This window comes from Sphaeroforma arctica (assembly GCF_001186125.1).
Source record: "Sphaeroforma arctica JP610 unplaced genomic scaffold supercont1.19, whole genome shotgun sequence".
Lineage (NCBI taxonomy): Eukaryota > Ichthyosporea > Ichthyophonida > Sphaeroforma > Sphaeroforma arctica.
This window is the reverse complement of record NW_014040539.1, coordinates 227,703-240,670: the sequence shown is the minus strand read 5'-3', so window position 1 is coordinate 240,670 and position 12,968 is coordinate 227,703. Positions and strand designations below refer to the sequence as shown.

Genomic DNA, 12,968 nt, shown 5'->3' with positions numbered 1-12,968 from the left:
GCACAAGAATCACGTCCTACCTAAAGCGTATGACCGATGGAATAACACTAAGAACATTGTTCAGTTCAAAGTCGGCGATTACGTTAACATTATAAATCGAAACGCCAACGTTACCGAACTCTCTTCTAAGACGATAGGACCTTTTGTTATTTCCTACCATGATGAGAAGAGTGATACTTACGAAGTCCCAGCAGCAGTTGTGGACCCCTCTATCGTGTCCCACGTGGCTGATATTCTTCCTATACCGAAGAAGAAAAAAAATTCCGAGCCGAGTTTAATGCCTTAGAATAAATAAACGCGTAGATAAATTCTATATCGTGTAAATATCGATATAGATAAACGAAATGAGACGTTTAATAAAGTTTGGGTTGCCTCGTGAAAACAGCAATACTCTGAGGGATTGTGAGGTTGAGACATTGCCTATATATAATCCTCTCAGGACTGTTTTCGCCGAAGGGATTTTATTCAGTGTCTCGTTGTCGCTCTATACTGGGGCGAATCCGAGAGACTCATAAAGTCCTATCTTTGGAAAAAAGAAATAAAAATAAAAATACTCTTGACGTCTTTAGTTATTGTCGTAACCAATAACTTGCCACTATCAAGAATTACCGACTTAGCCTTCATCAGACTGGCACATCTGGTTGGCTTATCAGAGGATCAACTAGGTAACGTTAATAGTCCCTAGAAACCTATATTCGGTTGAGCCATCTCGCTACCGAAGTATTCAGATATAAATAAAATTGGAAAGTAAATAGAGCTCTATTAATAGAACTAGACCAACTGTTTTATGTTTGGTATTTTACTGAGGCCTTTTAATGGTCTCATCCAAATATCTGATATGTAAAATGGAAAAGGTTTAATTAATAAAACCATTAAAAACCATTTTAGGAAACTTAAGTTCCTCGTGCTATTAAGAGCACATTTAGGAGACTTAAGTTTCCCGTACTATTAAGAGTACATTTAGGAAACTTAAGTTCCTCGTACTATTAATAGTACGTTTATAATTTGCGTACTGCTTAAGAGTACGTTTATACATAGAGTCTAATGTGGAGGCCCGGCTTATTACAGTTTAACCTTCGTTTAGCCAACCAGATGTGCCAGTCTGATGAAGGCTAAGACATTGGTAATTCATGATAAGTGACAAGTTATTGGTTAATGCAATTACTATGGACATCAAGAGTATTTTTCTTCTTCTTCTAAAGATAGGATTTTACGAGTCTCTCGGATTCTCCCCAACGAAACATATCATAGTTTCAATAAGAGCGACAACGAAACACTTAATAAAATCCCTTCGGCGAAAAAAGTACTGAGAGGATTATATATAGGCAATGTCTCAGCCTCACAATCACTCAGAGTATTATTGCACTTTTCACGAGGCATACCTAACTCTACTAAAAGACTCATTTCGTTTATTTATTTCGAATTTGACTATACTTAGACCTAACCTAAGCGTTTAACTACTCTAAGACGTTAATATCACCTTAATAGACCGAAACTTGCACAACAACATCTACACAACAATAAATACACAACAATAATGACAAAAAAAGCATAGCCTCATGAAATATTACCAAAAAGAACCTCCGAAGAGTGAAGACTGAGCCTCAGAGTGGAAGTGTGAGGATGTGAGGCCGTGAGGGTCATGAGACAGGATTGTGGATCCATGCCAGTTGCCACTGAGCGAGAGACAGACTATTGTATTCTGGACTCCGATAGAGACTAGAGAGAGAACAGTATATTTTTTATGAAATACAGAATATTCTACTCAAGTACATAACTCAAGTACATAGAGAGAAATATAGAGGTAGCCGTAGAAGTAGGGAGCAGATATGGTCTATTTAAAAACAAAAAACAATTTGATGTACGTAAGGCTGGCCTGTATGCAATGTTCAATGACTAAATGAGGCATATTATGTGCTGTCTGAGAGCAGCAGAGGATGCGTCGCCGACTCGTCGCTCGCAGTTTCCGAGTTTCGCTGTCCCACAGTCTGAGAAACCACTCGCCACATTCACTGTCACACTCACACTGGCACACAGTTCAGACTTCAGCCAGCTGTCAGACTCCCACAATCCCGCAATATCACAAAGCCGGGTCACATAGACACATGGCGCCTGGCGCCGCGGCGGCGCCACAGCGGCCACGGAGGCTATGTATACATGTGTATACATTATGTATACATGTATACATAATGTATACATACACCCAGTCGACGCAGGCACCCCACGTTAACGTTAACGCTAAAGTAAAAAAGAGTATGTATGTAACGTATACCTGGCTCACATTTGTCGAACAGCAGTCTAAAACATTATTTAGTCTTAGACTCTTAGTCGTATACTAGTCAACCAGATGCCGAACACGTTAAACAGTTAGCGCTAACGCATTAAAATCTATTCGTTTTATAAACTCATAAAGGGTTAAATATGAGACCAGTGCACAATGCACAACTGCACATTGCACACTGCAGTGAGCCAGTGACTGCTCACTGCACTGCCAAGAGCCTAAGACCCAAGTGCTATTTACCCCCTATTGGCTGCTGCCTTCCAAAGTTCCGGCTTCCGCCTTCCAATGCGGCACTTCCTCCGGCTTCGCTGTTTGCCTTCCAGTCGCCCACATTTGTAAATAGAATGTTTACATTGTTTAACTACAGTGCAATTGTGCAAACCAAACCATCATATTTTGCATAGCCCTCTTTTCTTCTCTTGTATAATTTAAGGCTATGAAACGATTTTTTTTTAATAAAATTCAGAAGTATGAATCCAAGAATTCACGCTTACAGGTTTAACAGAACATTGGCTCCTCTAGTCTAAGGTGTTGTATTCTATTCAAAGTGATAGGGATAATATTATTTATTTCAAAGGAGTTGTTGCGCCAAGCCTTCCGCTGGACCATGCAAGGTGATAGGTGTAGACTATGTACAGAAAACTGATACTTGACTGCTGTATCGTTAAAGATATTTATTTTTTGCAAGTTTTCACACTTAATAGTTCGGTACTTGGGCCAAAGTTGCCTTCCGTGGCCGGTGGGCCCACAAATATCGACCCTACCTTTGCGAATGGACCGGATGCGGTTTTGGACCGTTACTAATTTTATGGTGACGGGCGTCGTATAGTCATAGTCACAGGAACAGTAAAGTGTATCTTTATCTTTTATATATATATATATATATATATATATATATATATATATAAATTTAGAAATAATAATAATTACGGTTTTAAGATTCTTGCATTCCAAAGCAAAGGTTGCTATGCAAGTATTTAGTATGGCACTAAAGCCTTAAAGCTACAGAGTTAATAGTTGACATTCGCGACCTAATCAGAAGTGCTTAAGAATAAATACTTGCTTGATTATTTATTTAAATATTTGTACATTGTCCTACACACATTTTGATTGAATAAAGTTTCGTTCATTTCTGCGTGCTTGAAAGATAGAGTGATCTCTAAAAAATAGTAATGAATAACTCTAAAGAGTCAATGACATTACCCATTGACTCCGTCTTCTTCTTTGTTTTTGGTTTGCTCGTTTTTAAAAATAGAAAAACAGGGGGGGTTTTTTTTGTTGAAACATTTGTCTAAAACAAGAGAGGTCAAACCGTCACAGACTTTCATCTCTCAAGTCTCGAAGTCTCAAAGGACTAAAAAAAATAGAAGGCTACATAAAAACAAATGTTTATTATTATTTTAATTTTATAAAAATATATAATAAAAGACAAAAACAAACATAAATATATATGTTGCGACTTCGAGTCTCCGAGTCCGAGAGTCTGCGACATTTTCCGTTTTCGGTTTGTCCCCCACACAAGATTTCAGATTTCAGAAAGCAGACCGCGTGCGCCAGGGCCTCCAAAGTCCAAAGTCCAAAGTTCAAAGTCCAAAATTTAGTGGAGTCCTGACTCTCGGTCGACCACCTTCTTCAAAAAAGGTGTGTTTATTTCCTCCTGTGAGATAGTTTTTCTTTTCTTTTTATAAAATAATATATATACTCTTTAAGTTTGCTTAATTTGATGTCAATAAAATACAAAACAAGGCCCTGGGTCCGGATGAGCGCAAGTACGTTTATATATCGGTGCACTAATTTGTCAACAAGCATACCTTTAGATATATTACTGAGTAGCTCAAGTACCCAACTCTCAACTCCCAACACAAGTCTGAAGTCTGAGTAGTCATTAGTGTGTAGTCAGTACTCACTCACTTCCTCAGTATGTGCTCTGTGCACTGTGCAGTGAGTCAAGACTTGTGTTCACAAGAGTAGTGAAGCAGCGGCCAAGCCCCAAGGTCAGGGATCAGTGGATCACTGATCACTGTCACACTGTCACACACTCACAGTCTGACAGTCTCACAGTCTGACAGACTCGCACTGAGTCGGTGTGTCCTGTGATCAACTGATCAGGCCTTCGGAATGCCTTTAAAATGTGAGTAGATTCATAAGACTGCTATCAGTGCTATGTGAATTGTGATGAGTCGGTTTTCACTCTCCTCTACTCTCTATAGTCTTTTGAGCAGCCACTCTAAAAACCTAGTAGAGGATAAGTGGATAGTAGATGCCGCAATATGCCGCAATGCGGCTTATTGCGGAGGCTGGAGAGCCTGTAATTTGCAAAAAAATACTATATTTACCTCAATACTTGAAGAATATTGAATTCGATGGAAGCGTATTTAGCTCTTCTCTTGTTGTACATTCGTAATATTTCCATTCTGACATAGCTTTTTTTAATTTTCAACATATATTCCGCTCACAAGATAATTTTTCCACACTCATCCATTGGCAACTAGAGTGCAGGATGCAAATTAAAAAACACAAAGGTAAGCAATCCTCAACTCAACCAGTGATGACCAATCCGAGTCCTTCTGCGCGCTGTATCGAATCTCGCTTTGAAGCCGATCAAGACTTCGCAAGCAGACTTGGACACCCAAGTCAATCCTGTACAATGCCCTCAAAAATGTTGAAGGTTATGCACGGGTCAGAAATGGTAATGCCCACACAAGAGTATAGTAGTGTTGACCTCCGAGATCGCATTGGCAGCTTTCATAATGGTAGTTCTTGGACATACACATATCATCCATCCAGCAACTCACCGCAGATACGGGTTGTAGACTGTCTGGGTGCTACAATCCTACCTGTAGACATTGGCCACGACGATGAATATGATGGATCGCATCTGAAAGACAATGCAAACATTGAAGTTGAGCTAAGGTATTTCATGGCCGAAAACCCGCCTAAATTGCGCAAAAGTTGCAAACGAATAGTATCCGCTGTCATCAAATGGGTAGTCACATCTCGTCATGTAAAAAAATGCTGACCACCTCACGTTGGGAATATGTGATAATTTAATAATTTAGTACGACGCTTCGCACTATCACCAAGAGTTAATGCGAGGCTCGGTTAACGAATAGACAACACAGTAGCTAAAATGAAGGGTGGCTTGCGCGATATCAAGCACTTGACGAAAGGACAGCGCACCTGCAGAGCTAGTAAAATACAATGGTAGTCAATAGACGAAGGTCTAGTGACGATTACATTGGAGGCCATTGGTACATAATAAGACTAAAGTGGTGGAGGCTTGTGTAGTCACTTGCTTCCGACATGCGGTGGCACCACTTTACCTTGCCGTTAAGGACGACCCTAATAATAAAACTGAAAGACAGATACATATGCAGCAACAATACTTATCGATACAATTACGACACAAATTGAGAAAATGCTTTCCTGTCTTTTTAGAGGGCTATGTTTCCATTACAAACGCATATTTGAAGAACATATTTATACCGCTCTGAAATTGGCCCAATTGCCGCCCCAAATAATATTGAAAAATATTCTCCGTACCAGGCTCGAACTGGTGACTTCGGACTTATTAGGTCCGCACTCTAACCAACTGAGTTAACAGAGACGAGAAACAGACAAGTATTTTAATATATATCTATCATGCACGTATATTGTAGCTTGCCAATAGTCGTATTGAAGATATTCAGGAAACATCCGAGTATTCTGTGTGCGTAAACATAATCCTTGTGAATCGTGGCAGTTTATTTGAAATCTGATACGTCAATTAAAGACTAGCAATCAGTGCAAGCCAAATTAGATAAATACAGATAGAATATGAGAATGTATTGCTCACATTGATATTTTATCTCCCTACCCTACGAGAAGCGCCCGAAACAGCATAGCGAAGATTACCACCATCAGTATCTTGAACACGGCACTATCCTTCAGCACACCATATTCGTTCCCGTCCGATTTCACTCGCGTCTCACCGTACACGGACGGAACCCTGCGCAGCAGAATATCTAAGTTCTTGAACAAAGCCATCCAGGACATGCTAGCTACAGTCATAACGCCGGAATACATAGCCGTCATAATGCCGCACATGAATACATCCTGTCCCGTCAGATACAAGCCCCTGATCTCGGTAGTCGGCCGCAGTCTGTTCTTCTGGTTGTGCACGGAGAAGCGTACCAGCGAGTGGTCCAAGGCGTACACCTCCCCTTTGTGCGTGTTGTAGTAGTGGTTATTGGTGAGGGGGGATCCGAGGTTCACATACTTAACCTTGCCCTTAAACTGAGGCAACCGTTTGTACACAACATCCATCATCTTCTCCTGGAACACCTCTTTGAGCGCGTCGTAGCTGTCATTTCGCTTCTTGTGTACGGACTTCTCGAACTCTTCGAACATGCTTTTAAAAGGTGAATACAACGGGATGTACGGTTTGAGTGACTGCGGCTTATTTCTACCATGTCAACCTTCCTACCGATTTATTAAAATAACAGGCACGCATGTACGTGAGCCAGCTAAATGTCCTCAAAATCTACACATCGAATCAATAGAATGCAAATACAATCTTATGTATACAGCGCTTTGGATCAGCCATGTGACAACATTTCATCATACCTATATGGGATGGGTGCCAGCACTTCCGCGACGCAGGTGTCGGGGTACTTTTCGGCCCACTTGGGATCCTTCGCACACGAGAAGGAAAGATACCTGCAATTATTCAGGGTATGTACATGTATTACCATTAGTAGTTCACAGATAGAGACATGAAACGGAGAGTATTCAAGGCGAGAACAGACAGTACCGATACATGGTAATGCACAGTTAAGGACACACATGTGAGGATCTGTGGCCTGTGTATTGAGCGCAATAGGCGCATCCTTGTGTTGACGAGTAGTCGTATTCTAATGAACGACTGTAGTTCACCTATCGATCAAGAGTACAAGGATTATGATCTGCCCCGCACATCGCCTCATTCCTAATGCACGGGAACCGATATAGCCTAACCGCAGTATGATTTGACACTTCCATACAAAGTGAGTATATAGCGTATGCATTGCCTATCTGATCATGGCCATCCAATATCACACCAGAATCATCAACACCGCAGGGGTACGGACACACCCATCAGCAAGCGCCTCCCTTTAACCTCGCAACACCAACACACACTTACACGACCGGAAAAGGTGCATCCAGGCCCTCGTCATCCTGGCGTTTCTGGTTTGCGTCGTGATCCCAAGTCGGGAATACCCACTTGTTGTGCTTGGGCACCTCCAGACTCTCCACAGTCCCTTCCAACCCGATGAAGAGTGACATCATGGTACCGCCCAGAGGCAGCTCTTGCGAGGTCAGGGCGTTGCGGGTATCTCGGATCTGTGTGGTGTTTTGAGTTGAGTTTGGTTGGTTAAACGCCCCGTGTTTTGGGAAGGACAGCAATGGTCGGAGTGATGCAGTTGGGGTGCATCATATTGTATTGTGTAGGTAGTTCTCCACGGCACCTATACGATGTATCTCAGGCCCTCCCGCGATAGCTGTATGCGCCTATTCCACTGAAGGAAAAGAAATGTTGAATCAAAGCAATTGCTCGTGTAACCGTACAACACAGACACCAAATTTGTTCTACTCGCCTGTCCATAACCATTATCTCGTAAGTTTCAGACATTTTAACGCCCTGTACCTGAGCTGTGTGGGTTGGACTCCTTTTGCCCCCGTCTTGTGTACGACCTTGATTGTATGCATGGCGACCTCTAAATGCAAAAAATAAAAGATAAATACTACTTCGCACAACTCATATGTACGCATACCTACAACACATACAACAGTACACACAGAGGGCACAAACATTAGGGTTTACATATACGTTCAATACATACAACAGTACACGCACAGCACACAACCATGCCACGAATGTACAAGAACATCTCATCTGGGGTGGAAGTCTTGACCGTTTACTGCGGGGGCATGACGCAGGTATTCTGTTGCATGACCACATTCCAGGTACAGTCTTGGCTACTGAGATGCCAGGCAACTCCACCACAAACTCTATTCCCAACAACAAGTTACAACAAGTGCACATACACACAACAACAAGCTACAACAAATGTACATACACACCCGACACCCAACACCCACGGATACTACCGCCTTTACCCAATCTACTCACCTGGGGTGGTAGTGTGGCCTTGTCACTGAGCAGCTTGGTGTACGTGTTGTACGCCCCCACTCCGGAGACAACCCTAGTGGTGGGTATGAAGAGACCCTTGTTCATGAGCACGCCCTCCACCCCCCCACTCTTATCCAGCACAATCTCAGACACTCGGGCGTTGACAAAGCATTTGCCGCCAGGCTTCTCAATGGTGGGCAGGATGGTAATCGCGATTTGTTCTGTGTAGTCGGGCGAGGGCGTAGTGCATGATCAGTGGTGTGTGCAGGATGTGCACAAGGCAACATACGAACCGGCATATGACACAGTGCATAATCAGTGGTGTACAGAATGTACACAAGGCAACATACGAACCGGCATATGACACAGTGCACAATCAGTGATGTATGGAGCACCGATTTATCACCTGCGGTTGGGGTCCTACGTTCTACACCATTACGTGTGTGCCTGTATTAAGGTGTGTGCAGAACCCTAAACCCTAAAAACCCCTAAAACATGGCCTGTATATGCAAGGGTTAAAAACCCTAAACCCTTCAGCGAATACCGCATTTGAAACCTCACCCGAGCCGTTTGTAAAGACAACACCTACTTCTACATCACAGCTTAATGGTATCTATGCTCTAGATAGCCGAACCACATCCCCACAGCACGCAGTCAGTACTTTACCTCACTACGCATTAAAGGTCTTTTGACCATCCACGAGCTATGAATATACACCACGCCTAGATCATCTACACCCTATCTGTTTATACTCTACTTCAGTGGCCTATGCACAGGACAGTATCAGTACTTAACTTAACTACGCATTAAAGGTCTTTGGACAATCAACGAGCTAATATCACACACCACGCCTAGATCATCTACAACCTATCTGTTTATACTCTACTTGAGTGGGCTACGCACAGAGTTTCATATTGACAATAGAACAGTTTGTCATAATTTTATGCTTTCCTTTCCTACAATAAAAGACATGCTCAACATGAGAAGGAAACGCAACTTCATTGTATACAACTGGCAAGAATTTGAACGGAAACTTCAAAAGCGTATTAGTTCAATAGCAGAAGGAAGCTCACATACTCAACGCTTTCGGGTTTGAAAAGTATACCACAGGCTTTTCACCTGCCCCCAAATGACTCACCCAATCTTAAGGGAGTAAGGTGGGGAGCGGGAGTATAGAAGGGTGGGGGAGGGCTAGAAGCAGCGAACCTCAAGTATAGCTACATATGCACACATAAGTATATCCACGCATGACAGCTATAAATCACTCGTATGAACACCAATACCTGGTCCACGCACTGGGAATCTCAAGTATGGCTACATATGCATGCATATGTATACACACGCGTGACAGCTATAAATCACTCGTATGAGCACCAGTACCTGGTCCATGCACTGGGAATCTCAGGTATAGCTACGTATGCATGAATATGTATATCCACGCGTGACAGCTATAAATCGCTCGTATGAACACTAATACCTGGTCCATGCACTGGGAACCATCCACCCTTCATCCAATGCATGATATGCAAAGCGTGCAGAAGAAACGGTGCTTTGGACGGCAGCGTTCCGAAGTCGCCCCAGTTGTAGGTGAGCTGAAACGGGCAAGTAGAGAGACTCTTAGGCACGTCTTTATGTTCGCGTGATGGTATGAAGGTTGTTTGATATAGTAAGAGTAGGTAGAACCCTTTGTGCAATGGTGCTGGTGTGTATACGTTGAGGATAAATCCAAGTAAAATACACACTGAAGCAAATGATGATACTTACTATATACAGCCATCCTTGACGATAGATAGTCATATAGCGGGCCTGGTCACATTTTATAGGCGTATATATACCGATCAACACACTTCTACCTGGAATATATTTTGGTTGTGAAATATCGACTACTCGTTGATGGCAAGTCTAAGACGGATACTACATGGTCTGCTGTTATATGGCTCATGTCTGCTGTCTGAAGGCTCACACTTCTACCTGGCATATATTTTAGTTGACAAATATTGACTACTCATTAACGACAATTCTAATCTCTGGGGGGTCATGTTTGCTGTATAAGAGGTCAAATGGCTGCACACAGTCATTCATTTGCTTAGAGCTATTAAGCAACCATGGAAAAAAAAATCTTTCAAAAAAAAATCTGCCGAAGCCAAGTATCGATCTTGGTGCCTTTCGATCTTCAGTCGAATGCTCTCCCATCTGAGCTACTTCGGATATGTTTTGGTCCAAATCATGATTCATATACTCAAGGCTTAAAAGTTGATATACTCAGGCTTTATATGAAAGCACCAAAACACGAGCACTATGCGGACATTTGTGTGGGCGGAAAGATGTTACATTGGGGCTTTATATGAAAGCAGCACAACACGAGCACTATACAAGTGATTTGATTGGCGAGCCGGGTGGGTGTGAGTTTCTCGGAGAATACAGCAGACAATCCCCTTAAGAGCCAAACTCATCATCGCTGAATGTTGGCACATACACTCCATGAAACGAATGTTACCTACTTTATCAAACACACACGTGAATGGAATATCTCACGCCTGATGTAATACACGGCGCTTCCTTGGGCGCCATGTATGTGTTTGTCCCCGCATGAATGCATCGCGGTGATGTAGACTGACTTCTTGGCTGGACAAAAAGACTTCACGAGACACATAAACACGCTCGCATTGTGCGGATGCTTTCACCCAACTAGATACGCAGTCATATGAGTTGGCTTAAGAAGACTATATGCGACACACCCACATAGACACTTCTCAATGTGACTGTTTTATCGGAGAGCTCTATAGCGATATCCGTGATAATTCACGCACACAAATCATCCAAACCTATGTATGCATGTGTGTCTATGTATATGCATATGTATCTATGTATCTACATATAATTATACAAATATACAAATGTACAAATATATATTACATTCACATATAGATACATAGATGGATATATAAATATATCAATAAATATATATATATATATATATATATATATATAATACATATATATATATAAGTGTGTGTGTGTGTGTGTTGTTTGTTTGTATATTTGGCTAAGTACACTATACGCACATACATACCATGCCAATCGTTTCATTAGAGAGTCCGCACTCCTGCATGACATCTATGACACTTCGTGTGCCGTATTCTCCGTAGAGCTTATCGAAGTACTCAGCGCACTTGGAATAGATAAAGTTTGGCATGATCTTCATCATAATCATGGCCTTAGCACCCTGATGGTCGAAGTGTAGTCAAATCATCAGATATACACGTACGTAGAGGGAGCGTATGATGACCAAAGTATAGGCAAATGATCATGTCATCAGATATACATGTACATAGAGGATTAGTATGATGCGCACGTATAAGAGACAAACGGAAGTGTCCAATAAGAAGAGTGCGCAGCACAAGCGCATGCTAGACAATTAAAGAGGGAATCGCTTCTACAAGGCTTGTGTAAACCCCCGTTTCTGTTTCTCTTCGCAGCTCGGCATTGTACGATCCGTCATTACAAGAGATAGGAAGGAAAGTCTCGTGCACACTTAGACAAACATGATCAATCATTCGGTACACCCATGCGATCATTCCTATCTATATCAATACGTTTACACTTATATACCTTAGACGCCTGGAAGATTTCGTCAAAGTACTTGTATATAGCGTCCTTCTCCTTGGGGAACTGTCCGCACAGATGGCTTCGCAGTTGCTTGAAGCCTTTGCACATGTACACAGCATCACGCCCTCCACTCCAGCCCACCTATGATTGCATACAGCCGTACGGATCAGATGGTACGGATTCAATAACAGACAGAGCGATGTTATTATACAGTTCAGTATTAATGAATAGAGGACAGAGTACAATTCAGCAGAGTGAGGGCATTTGGCGGTGTGTTTCACTAGTTGGACATACTGGCTTGTTCTACGCAGCTTGCAGTCGATGTGGCTTATTGCACAGTAGTGGTAGAGAAGTAGCACCCAGTGAACCCGACACAGCTAGCCCTGCTTCCTCATGAACAACCGTCCAATACACACACAAAGGTGCGAGTATATGAGCGATATACAGATAGTTCACAGGAACATACATGATCTCACGTATGCGTTAAGATAGCATTAGTCTGAAATATGCATCTAATACAAGCATGCTCACATCGAATATATCATAGCAGCTCCGTGGGAACCTTCACTTCTGTCCGACCAAGATGACCGTCACAGTTAGCATTCAGCAGCTCGGTTTGCCGAGGGTCTACAGAGCACATGTAAAGTAGACACTCTATACCCAACAGTACAAATACAACCTATATCTTATACTTGGACAACAAGTGACTCTGCGTGATGATAGCCCAGGCCCTTCTCAACCCAGTCTAATCGGCAATCGCAGAACTCAATCGACATTCAGTTTTTTGTTATACAGTTATTTATGAACATTCAAAAGATAAAGTAGGCATAAATAGACATACATATGTATATAAGTGTATAGATATAACCGTGTACGTACCAAATACAAAAATATAGCAATTTATAAATGTATAAATATGGATACGTT

At 42.1% G+C, this 12,968-nt stretch overlaps 1 protein-coding gene and 2 non-coding genes across 3 annotated transcripts; all 3 read right to left on the bottom strand.

The window, feature by feature from the left end:
• Nucleotides 1–5,814: 5,814 nt before the first annotated feature.
• SARC_30015 lies at nucleotides 5,815–5,888 on the bottom strand. The gene has a single exon. It is a non-coding gene; the product is annotated as a tRNA-Ile (tRNA).
• A 106-nt stretch (nucleotides 5,889–5,994) lies between these two features.
• SARC_00588 (hypothetical protein) lies at nucleotides 5,995–12,183 on the bottom strand. The gene is made up of 7 exons (XM_014305734.1): nucleotides 12,045–12,183; nucleotides 11,506–11,658; nucleotides 9,910–10,024; nucleotides 8,433–8,653; nucleotides 7,443–7,642; nucleotides 6,887–6,979; nucleotides 5,995–6,671 (listed from the first exon to the last, which is right to left on the bottom strand). Exons 1-7 carry the CDS (start codon nucleotides 12,147–12,149, stop codon nucleotides 6,134–6,136), a joined length of 1,425 nt encoding a protein of 474 aa, XP_014161209.1. The 5' UTR covers nucleotides 12,150–12,183; the 3' UTR covers nucleotides 5,995–6,133.
• SARC_30014 lies at nucleotides 10,568–10,640 on the bottom strand. Its single transcript has one exon. It is a non-coding gene; the product is annotated as a tRNA-Phe (tRNA).
• Nucleotides 12,184–12,968: the final 785 nt, after the last annotated feature.